The sequence below is a fragment of the Hyalella azteca genome, unplaced genomic scaffold, assembly GCF_000764305.2.
Source record: "Hyalella azteca isolate HAZT.00-mixed unplaced genomic scaffold, Hazt_2.0.2 contig8774, whole genome shotgun sequence".
In the NCBI taxonomy this organism is placed as follows: domain Eukaryota; kingdom Metazoa; phylum Arthropoda; class Malacostraca; order Amphipoda; family Hyalellidae; genus Hyalella; species Hyalella azteca.
In genome coordinates, this window is record NW_025938859.1 from 303,052 (window position 1) to 326,713 (window position 23,662).

At 37.3% G+C, this 23,662-nt stretch overlaps 2 protein-coding genes across 2 annotated transcripts in view; one reads left to right on the forward strand and one right to left on the reverse strand.

Moving 5' to 3' along the window:
• The window catches only part of LOC108676663, a 32,122-nt gene extending 20,238 nt beyond the window's left edge, over window positions 1-11,884 (forward strand). Inside the window, exons 2-11 of the mRNA XM_047881748.1 lie at window positions 3,044-3,648; window positions 4,500-4,663; window positions 5,142-5,290; window positions 5,543-5,681; window positions 6,480-6,677; window positions 7,386-7,521; window positions 7,788-8,024; window positions 8,897-9,269; window positions 9,348-9,448; window positions 10,846-11,884. Coding sequence (XP_047737704.1) covers window positions 3,552-3,648; window positions 4,500-4,663; window positions 5,142-5,290; window positions 5,543-5,681; window positions 6,480-6,677; window positions 7,386-7,521; window positions 7,788-8,024; window positions 8,897-9,269; window positions 9,348-9,448; window positions 10,846-11,012 — 1,761 coding nt within the window. The 5' untranslated portion in view covers window positions 3,044-3,551 and the 3' untranslated portion in view covers window positions 11,013-11,884. The remainder of the gene's footprint in view (window positions 1-3,043; window positions 3,649-4,499; window positions 4,664-5,141; window positions 5,291-5,542; window positions 5,682-6,479; window positions 6,678-7,385; window positions 7,522-7,787; window positions 8,025-8,896; window positions 9,270-9,347; window positions 9,449-10,845) is intronic.
• A 1,209-nt stretch (window positions 11,885-13,093) lies between these two features.
• On the reverse strand, window positions 13,094-23,069 carry LOC108676706. The gene is made up of 2 exons (XM_018164836.2): window positions 22,861-23,069; window positions 13,094-15,848 (listed from the first exon to the last, which is right to left on the reverse strand). The coding sequence occupies exons 1-2, from the start codon at window positions 22,861-22,863 to the stop codon at window positions 14,988-14,990; spliced, it is 864 nt and encodes a 287-aa protein (XP_018020325.1). The 5' UTR covers window positions 22,864-23,069; the 3' UTR covers window positions 13,094-14,987.
• Window positions 23,070-23,662: the final 593 nt, after the last annotated feature.

The following is a 23,662-nucleotide window of genomic DNA, read 5'->3' on the forward strand; positions in this document are numbered from 1 at the left end:
TTATGCAATTTTAATGAATAAATAAATAAACCTTCATATATTTACGCACTTTTGATAAATAAATAACTAAACATTCATATATTTATGCAATTTAGATAAATATCCAAGCCTTTTTGCAGGTGAAGAAGTTACAAATAACGAATATGTCATTTAACAAATCTAATAAGATGAGTAATTTTTGAATGACTTCAATAACAAACAATTACCCTTCGTCTCCTTCTGATATACCTGGTATACATCAACCACAAATAAATACACTACAAACAAAGCAAAGACATGAATTAATACAACTTACTAATTTATCATGCATGTCAGTGTAACGCATGTATAATTGCGATCACTACTTAGGCATAAACTCTTGTTCCGCAAGGGAAAATATCCTCAATACTATTAACTTCATCATAATTATATTCTAATTAAAATTATAATGAAATAGTTTTAATTGAATCATATTATAATTCAATATTATTTCAATATTATAAATTATAATTTTTTAACCAATCAGGTGCTAAAAAACTTTATACTTATTTATTATTTATTATTAAGAACTGCTTTTGTGTTCCGAAAATTAGAATATAAAAGTAAAAGAACATATACAAGTTTATAGAGAGCAAGTAACTTGCGATTTTCAGTGAAATTCAGTCCGAAATTGAGCAGTAATAACGTTTGTGATAATTATCGCTCGAGTGAACCATCTCACGCTTTCACACGTCATTTTTTCGTGCTGTTCGTGAATCATTTCGAGTAGCTTTTCTAAGATCGTTCGTGCGCTGCACTGCCATATAGTGCGATTCGGTTGCCACTTTCTCCTCCGTAATGAAAACATAAATTTTTTGCAAGCGTGACTTTTTTGCCGCAAACAAAGCTCGTGTCATGACTGATTGAATGCGCGAGTCGACGTCTCGGTTCAACTGGGCTCTGTGCTCTTCGGGAGCTCACTTCTAATTGGCTCGAAAATGAGGTGATTAATTGGTGCGTATTGAAAATAAATTGGTGAATTCATTCTTTACAATTAAAATTTACTTTATTTCATGCATTAAACTGCACTATGATGAGTTTAGCCATTGAATCTAATTAAGGCAATAATTCTATTTTTCCGAATCAACCCCAAAGGGGGAAAAAAAAAAAGCCACTCCATGGTAAGGCACTCCGACGATTACCACGATATGATAATAAGATACCAATGAATGCACAGAGAGCAAAGGATTTCTGACTGTACTACAGAATTTTATTTGCAGGATCGACCGAACAAATATCCCCTCTATGAAAATTCACCCACATTAACATTCTTTCCTCTACTGATTGCCTGGATTGATTTGCGATTGCAAACTCGTTAATATTAATAATAGTTACTTCTAATTTTTTGAATACCGACTCATGATCCTCAAGAAACTTTAATTGAGCGTTCACGGTAATTTAAAGCAACTTTGATAAGCGAAGCTGAGTTAGCACACCTCAGATACGCGAACTCAAGAAGCAGAACGAGCGAAATGCAGCTCGCTTGCACGACGTTCAGTAACAACTCTTCATAAAAGCAATAAAAGCGACCGAATTCGTTAATAAAAATCTTTAGGGGCATTTAATGAGCCGATTTAGTCGCTAACTCAGCTATTATACTGCACTGCCTCTAAATTGTTTAGGAAGTGAAGCCAGCAAGCTCAGTTCTTTCTCGAGAGAATTATGGACATGGAATGTTGAAAATTAATCTTTGGCAGCGGATGTCTAGCCTTATAGAAAATGGCTCTCATTAAAATTGTCTAAATTAGCAGGACGACGAAGTTGTGTATCTGAAATAAATTTCCAGTAACAATAAAAAAATATTTTCTACACAGAAATTCTTGTTAATTGCAGATACCTTGCTATTATTGAAGGATGAGAGTCATTCGTTGAACGCTCAATCTTGAATTAGTTGATCGGAAAACAAGATAAACACTTCAGATTCGAGCCCTTTGGTGCAACAGAATTTCATCACTCCGATGAATTCGCCAAATTCAAATCGTCAATTGTTATGTCCTATATCGTGGTTATGTTCTCAAATGATGCAACCAAAACTTTAATAGTACTGTGAATTTAGAGCAGCTTTATGCTTAATTTAGTTAATTAAAAATACGTTTTGCGCATATTTGAGAACGCCAAAATCTAAGAACAAGTAACTGCTACACGAACTGAATTGATTTTTCCGTACAATTGCTAGCTAGCTATTACTATTCCTTCAAAAGCTTTGAATAATTAAAAATTCGACATAGCTCATATTATAGTATAAAAATAACAGTAATATTTTTAAAGTATCATTTTCATATATATTGCCGCTCGCTGTACAGAAAAAACGAAGTGAATGAACTCTTCTTCAAAGTTCATCAGAATTGTAGTGCATTATTTTCGAGCAAAATTATGAAGACTCATGAGGCTGAAGCGAGGGTCTGCATTTAAAAGTCATTAAGGACAATGACGGAAGATGAGCTGATAGCGAATCATGGCCATGCATTTTTTGCGACAGACTGCCAAGAAAACCTGACGTGGCGGCGCACCCATGCAAATTTCGGGAAATAATTTTACGTATGGAACAATATCATCGAAAATCAAGTCTCTACTTCAAATTTTATTCTGTCGCATTTATGCATACGCACTTTTTTTATTAGCAGACTTAATACTCAGTTTATTACCATAAAAAAACTTATGCGCTTCGCCTCCGAAGGTCAATATCCGTTTCTTGAGTTCTGAATACCATAATTTAGCTAGTTTTGTACCCTGAACAAACCTTCTCTTTATGTGAACAAACAGCTGTTTTCCGACGCCTATGGAAAAATAAATAATGTGGACCTAGAGATGATTTTTTAAATATTTTAGGAACAATTAAAGTTGATAGTAATCTGTATTTTCTCTGTAAAGTATATTTCTAACAGATTGATAATCCTCATATGGTGCAGTTGCGCCTCAATTTCTTCACCAAATCTCAGAATGATAATTTTTTCCTTTCTTAAAATTTTTTCTAACAGATTCGTGTTAAAATTTTTTCTAATTTTTTTCTCTTTGCATTCCATAGGCTACAGGAGCTGCCATTACTCGGACGCGTTCAAAGGCAACAGCAAAATCGAACGGAAGACGCAACCTTCAACAGAGGAGCGAACACATCTTTTTTACCTTCCTAAGACCATGACATTTTCCTTTAAACAAAAACAAAAGGGATAGACAAAGCCCCACGAAAAAAAAATCCAGAGTCTATCGACATTAATAAATAGTGAGCGTGAAATAAGTTAAAATTGTCACACAAAATTTATTAAGTATATAAATTTAATTATTTCAATTTATTGAAGTAATTGAAATTACTCACTTCCACTCTAAATTCATTTCAATTTAACCTATGATTTATTCAAGTGAAACAATGTGATGACTCATGCGGAGTGAAAATATATTGGAACAAAAATCTTATTCGCACGAAATAGCAATGAAACTTAGTGTAAATAACACAAGTTATCCCAGTAATTTCCAAGCGATTTTAGTAGTTAATCATCAATAATCGCGAGGCAATATAGACGGCCATCGGTGATGAGATGGACCCGTCACGCCTGTCGCCGCGCCTCATGACGGCAGCACAGAGCCGTCCTAACATCGGAGGTCTCGTGCTCGCCCCAGCGGTGCTCAGAAATGGTACGCTACTCGTATTCCATTTCCTATATTTATTTTCGTACGATTGTTGTTATTAATAGGCGATTCGTGCATAGTTGTGGAATAAAATAATAAATTTCCATAGAAGCTTTGTCCGCAGACTGAATAACTTTTGGCATGAATATGACATGAATAACTTCATCTGATCTTCAGAATGCTGACCGTTTTTCTAAATATTGGCACGTAGGTGCTTTCATCATTAGATGAAATTATGATTGAATAATTTTTATGTGTGTGTTATTTTGTCAATGGACTTTCCTTAGTATTAAATTGTTGACTAGTGTAACTTCGATAAAATCACATCAGTCTGTAATAATGCGCACGGCGCTATTTTTCTCTGTAATTCCAGATTTTACAAAGTGTCACGAGCTCATAGGACAAAACTTAATGAAAATCGGTCTGTTTACTTACTGTATTTAAACTAAATAATTTATTAAAATGATAATGAATAATTAGGAGGGAAATTACAATTTCCTGAAAATTTTGAACTCATAAAACGAATGGATCACGCATGAAAAAAATCATATATCTTGCTATTTATTTGAGGTGACATAAATTTTTCAGACATAAACTCACTCGTCAATAATTTTATTACATTTTCGACAGTTTTTTTACCTCATTATGCAAACAAATTCTTCATTAAAAACAAACTATCACATATAACTGTCAGTTCTAAATAAATTTCAATTCACTGCATTAGACTAGAAATGATATCTAATACAGCAATAATTATGCATCATAATGAATAAAAATTATTCCTCGCGCTGTTACTTTTCACAAAAATTCTGAAGCGACGACATGTGCGCAATGTATTCATTTGTTGAATGTTACAGTCACCACCCACCGCGAAGACCTACTACTGTCGTCGACGGTGCTGGGGGAGGTCGTGGAGGAGGAGAGTCTGCTGCCGTGGGCTCCCTTCCTACGTCAGGAGCCGTGGACGGTGCCGCTGCTCGCCGCCTCTGCCGTCAACGCCGCTGCTATTGTTGCCTTCGAGGTGACCATTGCTCGCCGGATAGTACGAAGAGTTGTTGTCGTACCTGAATATTGCAATGAACGTGAAGCGAAATAGTTATAGCGATGCCATATTCAAATGTTGTGGTGCCACTGTGGCCTCAAATTTTACAAAGTAAGTGAGATGAGATGTTCATGTGACTGTGAATTCAACCAGAGTGAATACTCGTCTGACATATGCTTTAATGTAGAAGAGTATCGCAGATTTTAAGATAGAAGGCTGGATTATTAGGAATAAATAATCTATTTGCGGAGGCTTTCTTTATTACAACAAATCATTGCTTTGCGTGGAATTTATGGTGCTGTGGAATTGCTTTAAATATTACTTTGGGTAAAGTTAGGAATATGAATGGAAGGAAATCAATGATTAGGGTGAATTCATTTTAAATTCACGGAAGAAATTTGTATTTTTTATGTATATTTGTTTCATTTTTGTAATTCCGTCAATCGTCTGGCATCAGGTGTACATCCTGGTGCGAGCAGCGCACGGGACGCCGTCGCGGCGCCATCTTTTCCTGGGCCAGGGCCTCCTGCTGGGGCTGCTGCTGTGCTCGCTGTGCGGCGTGCCTCTGGCGCTGCAACCTTCAGTGGTCGCGTGTGCGACAAGCAGGTCACCTCAATAATAATATCAACGCTTACTGAAATAATGAGATAGAGTATGACCATTATTGTATCATGATTAGTTTATCATACTATTGCTCTAGTAATAGGACATTCCAAACATATTCAGCAGACCTCATAGATACATTTTCAAACATGAAAATTAGATAGATTGCAGCAAATAGCGCTATGATACTTAAATAGTTATAAGAAATTTTATATTTAACTCATAAAATAAATAACTGAAGTTGGGGCTTTTCAGGCTAACGGTGAGCATAGCCCCTGCGTTGGTGTTCGGCTCACTGCTGGTGAAGTGCGTGTTCCTCATCTCGCTCAACTCGGGGGTCTATCTCCCTGCTCACTATCAGGCGCTTCTGCTCTTCTTTGTCGTACTCGTACAGGTCAGAATTTTGTACATCACAAAATTTCATTGTGAGAGTACTTTTAATGTTGATCTTTGTCAGTATGTGGATTTAGTTATAAAATCGTTCTGCAATAATCCTGGCACATTGTGAGCATCGAAAACATGGCTACATTAATTTGTTTTCATTTCTATTCTATGTTTCTCGAGTCGGTCAGGGCTATTTATGTGGTGCTGATCTTTTTTTGACAATCTAATTTGGCGTTCATACTTAAGAATGGTTAGCACGAATAAAAAAAGCACATTATGTAATGAACCAAGCCTTGGTTAGGTATGGTCAGATTAGATTAGGTTAGGTTGATATAAGTTTGGTTCGGTTAGATTAGGTTATGTTAGCGTATAGAAAGGGAGGAATAAGTTGAAACAACATTAACTTATGTTTCAAGGTTACAGTATGTTAAGTTAGATTGGGTTAGGTTTGTATCTGTTAGATAAAGAAAACAACATATATGGATATACCGTTAAGAGACACTCGAGTAAACAAACAGTATTTCCGAACAAAGACAGATATCCTCTCTTATTTTGCCCATTTATATTAGGGGAGCAGCGCTTTCGAATAAGGCACTAAAAACAAAACAAGTAAGCAGTAATTGTCTTTTCCAGAATTAAGCTCAAATGAAATTAAAGAAACCAAAGAAAAACTTCTTTAGCGCCGACATCACTATAATGTTATGTTATGTTAATACGCGGAGCACAAACAGGTAATTCACAATGTTTACCAATGTCGAATAAAGAATAAATAATTATTTCCACCCAATAATTAAAACCTTCAATTCAGGTGAGCATCAGCGTGCAGTGGTTGGCAGTCATACCAGCATCGGTTCTGACAGTTAGCCGGAGGATAGCTGACGGCAGCGGCGGCGCTGCTGAGTCTGAAGTTCTTGGCGCGGTGTGCAGCCAGACGTACGAACACACGCTCCTCTCCCTCGTCTACGTTATGCTGCTCGCCTTAGCCGTCGCCGTGCTTGCCATCAAGGTGGGCCTATTGCATCGCATCAAAGAAAAACGCTGTCAAAAAATAAGTGAGAAGTGAATGAATTGTTTTCTGTGAACTTTCTTCATTTGTGAAGGTTTTTATAGAGAGAAGCCATTAAAGAAGTCCTCGTTCGTAAACATCGACAAAAATGTAATTTTTTCGGAATTTTTAGTCATCAGCGTGTCCCGTTCCATAGTCAAAACATGCAAAAATTATTTGTTTTTTTTTCAATGTTAATACATCCTTCATGTGTTTTTTTATTATCTCATATAAGCACAAACTCTCGCCAAAGCTAAGCCCAAATTTCCAAATTTTAATGTTTTCAAGACTGTATTTAATTTAAAAATTAGAATTTTTGTTGAAAGGTGTTTACCCAAAGATACGTATTTTAAATTTTTTTGGTGGCTTCTTAAGCATTTATGTAGTTGTAGTATATTAAAGCTGTATCTGTGCCATCATGTTGCAGCCAGGTTTGCAGTCTAAATTTCATGTATTTATATTTTTAGATTTAGCCTTAAATGGTACTGATTATTGGTTACATTTTAGTCTTGCTAGCCGGAAACATACTTCACAACAACGTGTGTTGCATAGGCTGCAATCATCGTAATCACATATCCTGCACTCCGATACATGTAACTACTGCCACTAATGGGTGTAACATAATAATCATAATCACATGGCCTGTATAACATAGCCTGTATATGTCAGTGTCGTGGGTACCGGGAGAACTACCGTGAGGCGTCGTACATCGGGGCGAGCGTTGGCGTGACGCTGCCGCTGTGGCTGGGCTGGATCATCTGTGGGCTGGTGCTGCCTGCTCAGCTGCAGCCTGCGTGCAAAAGGAGTTATCGGTTCATACCCATGAGAGATTCGTACGGCCAGTAATTTATCCCTAATTCTGAAGGTGCACTGGCAATACTTGACCATATATGTACCTAACGGCGACGAAAGATAATTTTCCCCTTACTTTTTTGTAAAAATAATCTTGTAAATAATAATGAATAGGATTTTAAACATTTGGAGTTGAGAGCTACGTTCATGGAATAAAATCACCTGCATCTGAATTTTGTTTTGTACAGTAATTTCAAAACAAATTTAGCGATTAATTAGACAGAAATATTTTGCTTGAATTTTCCCTTAAAATATTAATTATTCGTCGTTTGCAGGGCCGCCAAATGGCAGCGGTGGGCAGAGACGGGCTCTACCGAGACGACAGAGACGACAGGCTCTCGACAGTCTCTGACGCTCGGTATTCGCCGTCATTTTTTCTATTCAAACCTGTCAAGCCCGTCAAAGAGACGACGTCTAGACAAAACTTCAATTCATTTTACAAAAGCCCTCCTTCGGGTAAGCTTCGAACCTCCATGTCCATAGCGTGTTTTTACTTGGTTTTTATTTGATGTTAAATTATTTATTATACTTTTTCCGATTTCTCTGCGGTTTTATATGCATAAGTATAGTTCCTTTTTATTTTGTTAAAAATTGAAACTGTCCAGGGGATTTTATTTACTGTCCACAGTAAAATAATTCTAAAAACTAAAATATCACCAATAACGCTAAAAATTCTCCATTTTTCGTCTGCTCTATAAAAAGCGTTCTCTAGAGAATGCACTCCAACTGGAATATCATGCAATTGAGTAAATACCTCAAGAATTTTGTTTTCCGTCAATGTCTATTTGTAAATGTAATATGCATGCTTGTAGACGACGAACACTACTTTTATTTAGAATTTTCGTTGTAATGAATACACACTTTGTAAATTGCTTCTGGCAAAAGTTTGTTCAATCTTTGTATATCGTAAATCCGCATATACTCCTCTCCTTAAACCTCTCTTCCGCATATACTTCGGTTTAATACGTGCATCCAATTTTTGGAACTTGGTACTATGATAAATTAGCGTTACATATGAATAAAATTAAAGTTCATGCCACATAAAATCTATTGGCACAATGTGGGTCTATTTATTTCTGTTATTTGTTGACTTTCTCTCGTACGGAAAACTAGAAAAAAATTTAATTAATATTAGAATTTTTATTCCATGCGCAATGAGCATGGTTATGTGTTATCTCAAATATTCATCTATTGGAACTCATACAAACTTGGAAAATCTTCCGAAAATTTTTAAATGAAAGGACTCATAGAATTCTAGGATTCGTGAGGCCACGAATTGGCAGAAGACGTTCAATAATTCACTGCACGCATTCGTTGATTATCCACAGGTATGTTCGGGTATGGCATCCTGCCTCCCCCCAATGCACTCTCGTTGCACCCACACACTTCCTCTTGTTCACCAATAAGTGCCATCTCGTACTCAGCAAACGTTCGCTCCCCACCTTACACAGCTCTTCATCACAAGCCTTCTATTTACACATCCTTGCACTCCCCGATGGACTCATCCTGCTATGATCCCACATACGGGGGACTGCGCAAAGGGAAAACATCACACAGTCGACGCCAGAGACGAATGCCGTCAGTGCAGCGCCAGTGCACATCAATATATTGGCCACCTGGGAAACTTACAGCGCCAAACCACATCTACAAGGCATCACCGACCAGACCTGGAGAGCCTGTTTACTTGGCTCGGTATCTTCATTAACATGAAATCATTCCTTCGTATTAAGTTATTTAGTGTACTGGATGAAGCCATTTGACTCTACGAGTATAATGCAGTTTGCTCATTCTTGTGCCAATTTTATCGACATCTTCGTTACACGACGTTCTCCTGAAAAGTTTTCTTCAATGGATGCACAGAACAATGAAAGACATTCATGGTGAGTCAACTGACTGCTGGAGAGTTGAACTGCGAAAAATTCAACGTTGTTTGTCGTTATAATTTTTAATAATGACCATTGGCTGTGACGGACCAACTCGCACTTCGGACTAAACTCGACCATACGTTCTTTCCTTCACCACAACCGCGACGTGCTAAAGCAGCTTGGTACTCCCCTTTTTATCAGTAAAGTATGATTGGTGAATGCAAAGATCACGAGACGATGGAATGAACAACAATTTTGTGACTGCAATTGGCTAAATAGAGACTTCGTTCGCGGATTTTTGGCTAACTTCAAGACAAATAAACCACTGGAACCAAGACGTTTCTTCTCTCGGCTTTTCATCTGTATTTTCAGGACGTACTTCGAACGCTTTTATATACAATGCAACGTGTGTAATTTGGTTCTGATGTGAAAGGGCAAGAAAATTTTGAAACTGCGCTCAACAACTCTATACTTCTTGTGATGAAGTCTCATGGCGTTACTTCACTGTATTCATTTGAATCTTGATTATGAATTCGATTCATTTAGCACTGATTCTTAAATTTTATGGCATTATCTCCCAATCGGCACGTCGCTCACATAAATTGGGGAATTGCATGCTTATCCACCAAATTAAGTGCCGACGTGGAACATTAAATCGAGATAAATTTACCAGCACTAGATTATCACTGACGTATGCACATACAGCATGATGCCTCATACTATCCTCCTTCACCATCCACTCGCGATATATATTTTTCTTTCTATGCAGGAAACTATAACATGCAATTTCACAATGACGATGATGACTGCATTAAATATATATGTTAGTTAACTTACAGAGCAAAACCCACCCTGCTATGTTACTTTGATGTATTTTTAAGCATCCTAAAACGTCTCTTTAAAATTCCAACTAAAACTCTTTCAACCTATGAGCTGACGTTTAATAAAAAATTATGTATGAAGGATTTAGCAACGAAATTCTTAGTTTTTATGTACCTAAATTTGACTGGAAATTGAGGAATGTCTTGAATAAAAAAATGAAAAACTTGTTGCCATTTTCGGGCAGCACGCTTAACGTAATCAGTGGTGATCGTAAAAATATGATAATAGTGCAATTTGTTTCTCTATACGATTGGAATGCATCAATTTATTGAAGAAAAATGTTTCCAACTCTATTAAGTGATGTCTTATATATTACTTATAATCCGTCACCATACCCTTCTAATATACTAATTATATATAATATATATATATATAAATTAATTATACTAATTATAATTAGTATAATAGTCGGGATAATATAATCATAGTCGTCGGATACGATCCGACGACTCTAACGTCATGACAAATATTCTTAGTTTTTGTTTTTTAAATAGATACAACGTATAATTTTACGTGTTTGCCTTGACTAGGTTGCAGCAGTGGACCCAGCAGCGACTGCGCTGATGGTGGCCGCAGCGATGAAGCTCTCTACTCAACCATAGGCAGACCGCTGCCCCACCTCCCTAAACTCATCCCGTCATCCAACCCCAACTTCTATTTATTCAGATCCCACTCGCACGCAGGGATGTTCTATTGAAGATATAAAGTTTAGGATGGCGGTTCGCGTTCTTGTGTGTTTGCGGTCTGCCTCTGTACCATTGTTACCATCGTTGTACTTCACATACTATGGGCTGAGAACCTCGCAAGTTGCTCGCCCGGCGCAGACGTAGGAACGGTAGCCATGTTACCATGCGGCGTTACTAGTGATCAATATGTGAATCATTATTAACTTTATGGTCAACCTCAACAAAACGGTAAGCACGATCATGAACTTTTAGATTGTTTTCGGAAATCAACCATCACAAAACTATGGAATACTCAGAGCAATACAAGCCCAAATTGAAATTAAAATTCAGAAAATATACTACGCAATGTACCACAATTTCAGAAAAAAAACGATCGATAAATAATTGACGAAAACCAATAACTTTGCCACCCACAACATTAGCTAGATTTTGACCCTCATTTCTCTAACAGCCCCTCACCACGTCGTTGACCGATCTCCCGAAAATGTTCTCATTAATTTTCCATTCCCTCCTTAAATGATGAGTGCAAATACGAATTATATAAAAAAAAACTTTTATACATCTTATGGTTCTGTTAAGTTGCATTTTGAGCTGTAAATTTAATGCTCATCAACTGGATATGTCTGCACTATTTCCTCTTAACAGGTTAATCTTTTATAATATTTTGTAAGATATGTACATAAATGAGCGTGTGCAATTGTACTAGCTATTTATTTTGTTGATATTGTTGATAGCCATACATGCTATAGCTCTACTGCCGCTGGCACGCTAAATTGGAAGTCTTATGAAATAAATCTTGTATGTATGACCAATTTACCAGCAAAATTGCAGCGAATGTTTTAGAAATTTTCTCAAATAAAATAAATATGTCGGTTATTAAATGCATGGATTTTTTATTTCAAATGTGTTACACTATCAGCATAAATATAATAAATGTGGGGATAGAGACCTAATTTGCAAATTTGGCTAGTTATGGATGCGAAGCTGCTTCACTCAACGTTAAATTTTTTTACATAAAATTATTAATAGATGGCGTGTGAACAATCTTCAAATCTCTGTCTTGGTGGCAGTAAATTAGCTTTGATTTTTGAGAATAAATTAAATAAAAATTTGGGAATAATCAAGTGTTAAGATAATCAAAATAAAACTTTCGCCTTTTCATTTGTTGGACACTGCAGCCCTTCTGATCTTGAACTAAGTTATTTTCGATGATGAAAAAAAAATTCAGTCGGCGGCTTGATGTTGACGAGCAATATGGCTGATTGACTTCAGTTACTGAAGGAAACTAACAATATTTATATTTGATCAATAGATTTATTGATCATATACTGAGCAGATATTATTGATAGAACTAGTTAAGCAATAAGTATTCGCTGCGAATGCTGTAATATGTTTCAAATTGAATACTTCTGGGATGATTATACATCAATTTCACATCTAATTAGAGAAGGAGCCTGAACTTTTATATCAGTTTCCATGTGTTTAACCCTCGACGGATGAGCGGCAAACCTGAACAAATTAGATCAGTACTTACTGCAGTGAGTGACAGAGAGCGCATTTTCGCAGAATCAACGAAAACGTGAAATCATTGACGGACGGACGGACGGACGGACGAACATGACGAGCACAATAGCGCCATTTTTTCCATAAATGAGTAAATGCGTTAAAAACTCAACATCAGTAGAAACGAACTTTATCATATCAAGAGTATATTTCTGGTCAATGGTGAGGATCTTCTGTCGATGCTGCAAAGATGTAAAAAATATATCGTTAAAAAATATCTCCCAATATCTTTTAGCATCATAAATACAAGCTTTTCGAGACAAAAATTCCCCGAATAAATGAATCTGATTTCCATCACCTACTACTATACTATTTCTCAAGTGAGCACAAAATAAAAATGTAATTGAAACAAATTGTATAAGAGAAAATGTATTTATTTACAGCGTAACAAAGAATGGCTTAAAAATAAACAAATGTCTCTTCAGACATTATAATGTGTGAAAGATTAAACGAAGTAAAAAAATTATACTCTCTTAGTAATTTGAAATTTGATCATTAACAATTAAATGCACTTTGCTGTTTTACATTCTCAATGTGTGAATTTTTAGGTAAAATAACGAACAATTTCTATGGAATGCCATTTTCATCAACAACTGCCCTAGAGATGAATGGAGAAAATAAATGTAGGTGAATAGAGCCTTGACATCTCCCATCATTAAGAATAACGGATTATTTTCGCTAGATACATTAAGACACTAAAAGAATCCATTCATCACAGGAAATTTATAAACCCACTTGTACGGCTGATGAATAAAAAAGAATTGTGTGCTCAGCCCTCCAGTTGCGACTTACAAAATATAATTCATGAATACTAAAACTTGCACACGGCAGCTTTGCATCATGCTTTGCAAAATGGAAACAGTGATGCTCATGTTATAACTATAAAAGATTTGCCTTTGAGACATAAATTATTATAGTATTCCATACCGCTACACAGGTATGGCCCTAACATTTTGGCGGTGTTATGCGAGTATTTCTGGTGCAATTATTAGTGGATTCGGAAAAAAATTAGTTTGTCAGAAAGGTGACCGTTGCTCTTTTTTTTAGAGTTCTGGATCTCCTTCACACTAACAATCCGCATTTTAGCTATAAATAAATGCAGAGCAAGTGTTTTCATTCAGATCGAATTCTCAAACAACCTTAATTCTGACGCCAAATGGACCCCTAAAATTCAAATTGTCTTTGCCATATCGATGGCAATAGCTCAGACTTGTGAGACTAATACGTCGCCAGGGTGGATGACTTGTCAAGACTCGCCTCGTTCCTGACCAGAGTCCAGGAGGGACGTGAAAGTGATGAAAGCTGCACTGGAAGTGTACAGTCCTACGAACCTGTCTGCTGCCAGACAACAGCTGCTGCTGCTGATCTAGCATCGCGCGGAGCTGGTCTCTGGTCGATCACTGCCAATTTTGCTGGACTGAAGATAATGATCTAGCATTACACAGATCTGATCACTGATAGATCGCTGCCAATTTTGCCGGACTGAAGATAATGATCTAGCATTACACAGATCTGATCGCTGATAGATCGCTGCCAATTTTGCCGGACTGAAGACAATGATCTAGCATTACAGGGATCTCATCTCTTGTCGATCACTGCCAATTTTGCTGGACTGTAGATAATGGTCTAGCATTACAAGGATCTGATATGTGGTTGATCACATAAAATTTTATTCGTTCGATTAATGACTGTGGTCTTGCTGCAATTTAATATGATCGTTTTTCTTCACTATCTATATTGCTGGACTGAAGATTATGATCTAACAACACCACGAGCTGATGCCTGGTTGATCACTGCCAATATTGTTGAACTGGTGTTGGTATGATGCAACATCACGACATCACATAAAACTAATTTAATGCTGTAATTAGAGTTTGGAAGGATGCTGCAGTCCGGCCCACTGTTGCAGTTCAACATGACTTGCAATAAGGTCTGTCAAATGAGCGATTTTTGCGGTGGCTACGCGTTAGAATATTATAAATTAAAGTTTTCGGGAATTCGACACGGGCTTTATCTATTATCAATCATTTTGTTTGTTTTTATTCTTAATATTCACTACATCACGGAAAATAGAAAATTTTCAAACAACGTTTAGCCTATACCGCCGTTCATTGCGGAGTACATACATCCCTGAGTTTTTGACACAAACTCAGCATAGTTTTCTGGAGTTTCATCACTAAGTATTAGTTCCTTATTTTGCTTGAGATTTTCTTCACTAATATTATATCAATTAAAGTTATATAAGTTTGGAATTTACTCTCATTCGGATACTCAAATGGCTTCAGTACAGCAAAACGCAACAGACTGCATGGAACACTTGCAATGCAAAAGGTCAAGGGGGCAACCACCCAGGAGGAAATTGTCTTCTTTTCATGTCGTTTTCACGACGATGAAATAATCAAGAAAACACTAAATGTACACGATTATGACGAAGACTCTGTTTTAGATTCGGCTGCTGATCTCCTGTTGTATGAGAAACCACTGGAGGTTCCAAAGTTTGAGCCGGATGAGTGGAAGTTGGAAGTGAAACCTCCTTGTCCTCCGAGTCCACTGCTGGCGAATCCACTTCCGAAATTATCCAAAACTTGATTGTTCTCGAATCCTCCTTCGACGGTTCCAACGGTTGGCTGCTGCTGTGATGAGACACTAAAACCTGAGTGGTCACCTTTGGCGAGCTGTTGCAAATCGTGGCTCGTGAGCTCGTCATCGTATCCGACGAAGAGCACTTGAGGTGGGTGCTTCACGACGGGCGTCTCAAGCACTTGCTGTTGGACGGCCGAGGGCTTCTGGTGCAGGACGTAAATGATCGTCTTCTGTTCAGTGCGCGGGGGAAGAATGGGCTGCACAGGTGCAGGGTTCGGGGACCGGATGATGACGATGCGGTAGTGCTTCTGGGGAGGCCCTGCGGCTCGGGGAGGCGTTTGGATCGCTTTGTTGTTCTGTGGAAGCCTCACATAAATGGTTTTGTCAGGCTCACCAAGCCCACTTCCACCTCCACTCACGCCGCCATGGCTAAATCCTCCACCAATACTTCCCCCACTGAAACTACTGCCTCCAAAGCCACCCAGACCTCCCAGGCTTCCTCCAAATCCTCCACCAAATCCTCCTCCGACTGCTCCAGTGTCGCGTGAAGCTCTTGGGGTCACTTCAGGTGTTCCAACACGTCTCTTCAACGCATAGGGACTTCCCCTTGCCCCAAGAACCGGTTTGAAGCCTCCTTCCTCAGGCCGGGGGAAAGCCACAGCCGCTCCCACAAGCAACACCATCACTGCCAGTCGACTCGCCTGAGAAAAAAAAACGAATAGGGCTTAATAATTTTTTTAATTTTATTTTTAATAAATGGTGTATTTCCGGTAGAATTCTAATTTTCTAGCTAAGTCCCAAGTCATGGCTCTAATTTTAATAATCCGATCAAGATGAGCGACTGAACGGAACAGCACGGAGACACCGTTGGCATCACTCTTGACTCGGTCAATGCGGATGCTTTCACCGAGCAACTGTCGGGCACTGAGTCGGTGATGCAACAACTCTGATAACAACAGTAGATGTTTCAAAGTCCAGTTTTCTTTGTCGTCAAATTCTCTATTAGTAACAGTTTCTATGCAGAACATCACATACAAATAAAAACATCATTGACAATGTCAATGAATTAACTGCTGGAGTCAGACCAATATTTATGAAAATTTTTTATGTTTAGCTTTATTGTCAGGTTATTAAACAATTTAAAAGTATGAGCAATAAAAAACTTTGTTTTAAAAGTATAAAGAACTTTAATAATTACTTTACACTTTAAGAACTTTAATAATTACAAATAATTGGAGGTAAGTACGAAAAACATGTAATTTTTTATGCATTCCTGATTTTCGTTTCTAACTCCTCACTTAACTTATAACTAATTTCACAGCATTAGTAATTATCTCAAGCTTTGGTAAGATAATCAGAAACACTTCTCATGTTGTCTACCAACAATAGAGCTGAATTACAATATTATCATGCCATGTGAAAGAGAAAGTCGTATTCTATGCCCGCGTCAGCATGCAGCTGTCGTCTTGTTTGCAGCAGCCGCTGGGCACCTCGCGCCCCTCCCTAATGCCCCAGAGCTTCTACTGCCCAGACAACAATCACGGTAATGAGATGACACGGGCTTGAAAAATATGCATTCATTTATTACAAGCTAAGAAAATTAGAATTCAAGTCCTGCGGGTATTTTCTCAGCATTAAATTAGTTTGGAACCAAGCCTGAGACTAACGGATACACCCAACACGGGAGTATGCGAAAAAATGTAGGTCCGGGATAAATATCAGTATTTTCTTACATATTTTTCAAAAATATGCGCGCAATAAATAAATTTTGCGGTTAATTTAATTAAAAAATTCATCCTTGCCATCCTGGCAATTCGTCATCCTTCATTAGACCTACTAATAATTGATTCAAGACTTCGACCGTTTGAGAATCAAGATGTAAAGGAAGCAAATAATTTATCATTGTGCATGTTACTTTTAAATGTTGTAGTAAGGTATTTATGACCTAATCAGTGAGAATGACTTGCAAAACGGAAGCCGAACGAATAGTTTCTTTACCTCTCATAAAAGAGACCATTTTCATTTCTGTTTCAAACATCCGCTCCATTTCAGTCTGATTTTTTTATGTGCTCTTATAAAAGCTCTTTAATGGGAGAAAAATGGTTTTAACAATGCTGTTTATGAAATTTGATGGCGTGCAATACCTGAATGAAGTTAAATACAAAAAAGCATTCGATCATGTTCTCAATTTTTGCTCAAATTAAGAAAAATATCGCAACGGTCCTTCGGACGCCTCCGTAAAATAATATGCCACGCAAGTATGCGGAAGACAAAGCGAACGGCTGTGTGTTTACAAGCTGCTTGCAGACGCGGCTTGCAAGAGGCCGGCAAATTGCCTAACACAAAATTGAAGCACGCGGAAACATACCGTCGAAAGTGGTTCACGATTGCCTAACTTGGAGCAGTTTTGGGTTAAAACGCACTAGAGAAACTCGTTCTGTTGGCACCAGTTGCGGCAGCAACGAAGCGCTTTTGTAGGTGATATTCGGGATATACGGCAGCGACAATTTTATGGTCTCGACATGATCTTTGCGTGCCGGAAATCACGGAATAGCTCCAAGCTTTTATGCGCATTTTTGTAATCGTTATTTGCTTGTGTTATTGCTGTGGCCAAATGCGACTCAAGACACAATGATGACAAAAGATTGATGGAAACGCTATTCATAGTGTCCATTAATATGAGTGAGTAGGGAAATTCACCATGTACTTGGAACGTCAGCAATAAATTCGAGCTGAGAAAAACCAGAGTGTGGTAAAAAAAGTTCGGTTTCGCGAATACTCTCTGTTGCTTACCAATCTTGAAAAATTATCAAAATTTTCCAATACAAAATGAGGTGCTTTATTTCACCAGCCGATAGAGTATCGGGTTGCTTGGATTGCATTGCAATCGATTTTTCTCTGAGCATTAATTATATTATTAAAGTAAAGTTAAATTAATTTGAGATAGAATAGGAGTGCAGGGACGACTGTGCACCGACGTAATGAGAACACGCGTTATCACATTTCACGCGGTTGCCGTTTACTTCTGCACTTTCATTGAAGTGAAAGTAGCGCTCCTGAAGATCGTTGTCGCTGTGTTAGCGCGATATGATAGCGCGTTACTGTAACGATAAGATTATCAGCGCGTTGAAATAGCGCGCTATATATACTGANACTCGAAGCGAGAAGAAATGTTGTCGCATGGATGTGTTCCAACGCTGTTTTTTTAGTTTATAGCCGTGGCCCCTGGTGTTGGTTCTTGTTTCTTGTTAATTAACTGCGCACTGCTGAAATTATAAGGTTGTTGGCGGGGAATGATATAATGCGTTGCTCAGACGATAACATTATCGCCGTGAAATGATAGCGCGCTGCTGAAATTATAAGGTTGCTGGCTTGGAGCGATATAGTGCATTGCTCAGTCGATAAAATTATGGAGCGTGAAATTATGCAGCCCTGCTGAAGTGATCATGTTGTTAGCGTGGAGTGATAGCTTGCTGCTGATACGATTAGAGACAAAGGCAATAGCTATTTTACAGCTGACCTGTCTCAACAAAACTAAACCGAGTAAAGTCGAAGCACTGTTATGCTGAATATTAAAGTTCGCAAATTCTGGAAGGTGAAGAGTCTCAGTAATGTATATATTTTTAGGCAGGTTTAAAGTTAATATTTTATAATGATTTTATTTCCCGTTTTAATTTCCACTTCATGTCCCCCCTAAGATTAACATCTTACTTTTTTAACTTTAAAGCCTTGAATACATTATTATAAGACTGGCTGCTGATGAAGAACATTTATGGATTTCATATCATTATTCGAGGGCAAATAATTTCTGCTATTCATTCAGATATATTCTTATTTTTCCCATGGTTATCGTATAATAAACTAAATTGATTTAATAATAAATTTAAAAATTGTTACTTGTCTAGTATCGTTTTTGAGATTTTGTCTGCTGCAATAGCGCGCGACAAACGTGTTGAAGGCATAATAACTGCTGTTCCATCTATAGCAACGGCTTCATCCACTTTCCCTGTTTTTTAGAGGTTCAGCCATCCTGTTGTGAACAGTGGCAGGCCTTCTGCAGTAAAAAACATAGCTTTCTACCCACCGTCTTGCAAAGTTCTCGAGTCGGTGGGTGGATTTCGGAGAGAAGCCTGCCTTGACATAAGATAATGCACAATTTCTTTTCTGATGTTCGTTACAGCAAGACAACTCGACGGTTTTTGCGACGATGAATATATATACATACTGTGCAATGTGATTTGTGATGATTGGTATAACATGGCCTTAGGAAATATTTTGCGCTAACGAAGCAATGCATGTTACAGATGACGAATGCTAAATAAAATCCAGAAAATTGATGCTACTTTGATAAATCAGTCATTTTTTGCATTAGCGCGAATTTGAATTGAATTGAATTCAAACCGTTGAACAACACTAATTTTCGTTAGACATAAAACAAATTATGAATACATCTTAAACACCACATCGATGTTAAATATGTCCTTGGATGAAACAATAGCTGCCAAGCTGGCCAAAGGACTGCAAATCTAGAATTAATTCCCACTATGCTTCAATTATAAAAATTAACTAGTTCTGGTGTCGAACATAATACAAAAGCTAGCTATAATCCCATGCATCACGTAACGTTTTTAATGAATTAAGAATGATAAATTTATTTTCTCAGTTCCCGACATCAATCTAAAATTTATCAGTCCAATTTAAAAAAATCAAAACGTTCAGAAACTATGCAAAAAGTCAACAATTACGTTTGGAGACATGTCGTGTGATCTGTGATGATCTGAAGTGTTATTTCTTGGAAGTCCGCGGGCCAATGATTTCTCTTCATAATAATAAATCAACAGCCGTGACTATTTGGGAACTTTGGGGGACCAAGTTCATCCAATGGTTCAAGCAATGTTTCCGGAGGGGAACGCCATCTTTGAAGATGATAAAGCCACAATTAAAACAGTTAAAAAATAACACGAGCTGGAACAGTTAAAAAATAGCACGAGGAACATTCTAATGAAATTGAGATCTCATTTGGCCACCACAATCAACTGACTTGAATATTATTGAACATTTATGGTCGATTTTAGAGATGCATATCAGAAGTCGATTCCTGCCGTCATAGTCCATAAAAAAGCTGGTGGGAGTTTTAACTAAAGGATGGGTTAGAAATACTTTGGAAACAATTCAAATATTGCATGAATCATTACCTCGGAGAATTGAGGCTGTAATTGCCGCGAAAGGTGGAAATACACCATACCAAAATATATTTTATGAATTTCTCAGGAGTTTACCTTATTATTTTGTCCAACTCCTGTATATCTGTGGCATGTATATAGCCGAACCCTCGCTCTCTTCACAACCACATAAAAGTCTTTAGACGAAAGTCGATGGCGGAAGTCCGATACCTCGTGCCCTAGTTCCGTACGAACATTGAAATTTTCTTCTTGACATATTAAGTGTGAGAAAGTTTAGAACTCTGGGCACTGAACTTAGGGGCTGTAGTGACCAACCTGTATCCGCCAACCGCGCCTAAACTGCACGCAAAAACTGGTTTTGATAATTTATTAAAGTGGCGTTACTAGCTGGAATCAGGCGCCTAACCGGACACTGCGTTTATTGAAACCTTGCTGCTCTGTGTGCTTGTGAGTTATTAGCAAAGAAAACGTCAATTTAATACGTAGGTTGCTCTCGAATAAAGAAATGTAATTCAATATGTAAGATGAATAGGGATGCGATTCTGTGATCTTTACGGTGCCACGCGTGCGCTTGAGAGGTTTATAGTTTGATGATGCCTTTTTGATTGATAGAAATAAACAATATCAATAATGCATACTCTACTATTAGTTTACGTTATGACGAAAGAAACAGCACATCGTCAAAATATGTTGACGAAAATTATTGACATCAAAATACACAATTTGCCATTTCTCTAAAACTTGGTGTTTTAACGATGAGTCAAACCTTCCATGACATCCAATAGTTAATAAGACTAAGAGAAATATCACACAGTATTAAGTTAGGAATATTTTCTCAAAAAATTTGGGTAAAATACCGATTGTTCCCGCGGCGGACAAAGAAACAAAAACCAACCCAGAGTGAGAGTCAATGAAAGTATAGGCGGCATGCGGGCAAAAACTGGATACGTTTCTCATGATTTCAAAACTGCGGATCCGGACCGTGGCGAGGACTGCTAGATTTCTCTCGTGCCCCTTTAAATATGTCCACTGATTTCAACACTTTTAGAGTTAATCTAAGGGACTGTAGCTCATGAATGATATTGGTATTTCATTTGATGAGGCTATTTAATGTATGGAACTGAATTTAATATAGAATAAAAAATATATCTTAATTGAATTAAAAAATTTTCGGAAAAATTCGTCACGATCGCAGTAAACAAAATAACCTGGCCGCTAAAAACACAAATAAATTCCATTTATTCAGTAGGTCATACCCATCGGTGATTGGATTTAAACAAGAAAATACAAACATAAGCTTTATAGCATCAGAGTTTTGTATGCCGGCTCATCACTAATGAGACACGCGACTGTACAATGTGTACATGTGATGGCATCACTAATGAGACACACGACTGTACAATGTGTACAAGTGATGGCATCACTAATGAGACACACGACTGTACAATGTGTACATGTGATGGCATCACTAATGAGACACGCGACTGTACAATGTGTACATGTGATGGCATCACTAATGAGACACGCGACTGTACAATGTGTACATGTGATGGCTCAATAATCACCACTCGCCACCCAGGACCTAGCGTGGTGCACGGCAGGTGAAAGCTTGTGCCTCTCTCTCATCTTAAGTGTAATTTACAAAATTTCACTAAAAGCCGCCGGATCCAAAAAAACATAAAACCCCTACGATATTTACGTTTGAGATGTAAGGGTTGGTTTGAAGCCGGGAGTGGGATCAGATGATAAATATAGCACATAGAATAGAATAGAAGTGTCGGCATTGAAGAAAATAGGCCCACGAATGTTTAACATGAGTTAAACATCTTTAAAATTTCTAATTATACACGAGCTTCGCATTAAACTTTAAATCTAGCCAAAATAATCCACTCTCAGTAATTATTTCTCCTTCCAATGTAGAGTTTCGTTTATTGAAAAGATGCGGGAAAAATCTGATTGATATAATACCTGATTATTGCGGCTTCTAACGATATTCTTTCGATTATTCCGTCTCATTTACTTTCCTACTGACACAACGAAATCTAGGTATACTTGAAGGATTATGCCTAACCTAATTAAAATGTCAGCCACCGAATACATAATAACAATAACAAGTAGACACTTTGCACGGCAGTTCCCTACTTTTATCGTACAATAATCCCATGAATCTGAATATTTTGTTCCAAAACTTTACGAGTTCGATAAAGTACTGCACTAGGTTCTCTCGAGGAAACTATTGTGAAGCAACTTTCTGGGAAGCCTTTATAAAATCAATTTCATGGATGCAAACCAAATACAATAATTTGGACCAATCCAAAGAAATTTCCATTTTCCTTAATCTACAAATAATTTCTATTCAGATGTAAGTATTTACAGCCGTGAAACACCTAAAACCTTTCAGAATTTGAGTCATTTGCTTCCTCTAAAATTGTAAATAACCAATGAGAAATATTACGTTATAAAGTGTAACAAATAAAAATCTCATGCACTAGTCATGGGATCTCGTGAATAAAAACAATACTAAACCAACCATTTTTTAAAGTGTCGATGTATTAAAACAAACGTAGCGCAGAGCTCTTCTCGGGTCGTATTCTCACTCGTATTCTACACGAGTTCGTCGTCAACAATTAACAAAGGGTATAGTTTTAGCAACAAGTCTGGGTAGTCGAGGCACGTCTATAAACATTGACCACAGAGCCACGACTGGACGCACTGCAACAGGCAACTCTGAAAGCAGGAGTGAACGCTGGGCGTCTCCGTTCTTCCGTTATATAGGAGCTCTCACTCCGTTGCCGGTACCTCGTACCGACGCTTCCTCTGGCTCACAATTGTTTTTTTGAAGGCACTTTAATGTTAATTTTGACGCATGTACTTTATTATTTTAATATTTAAATAGAACATTATGTACATTCATGGAATGACATTTGAAAATTATGTATAGAAAGCTAGAATGAATGCAGGGAAATGCCTAAAACTTATTGAATGATTTTATTGAGTTACAGCGTTCATTGTTATTCAAATTCTTGCACTCACAGAGTGTAATTGTCCGATAAGTTTATATAATAAAACTTTTACTGCAATCCATGGTTGTTTTCTTACAGTGGTAGTTAAATATTTGCGGTGGACGCTGTAATCCAATTCAGTGCATTTTATATCTCCATGGTCAAGAGGATTAAAAAATATGTCTATAGTAAAAACAATAGACTATAATTAGAACAGTAATGTATTAAAGTAAATTATATTAATAAATGAAATTCGTAATAATAATTATAATGATAATAAAAATAATAATAATACAAATACAAATAATAGTAATAATAATGATTGTAATA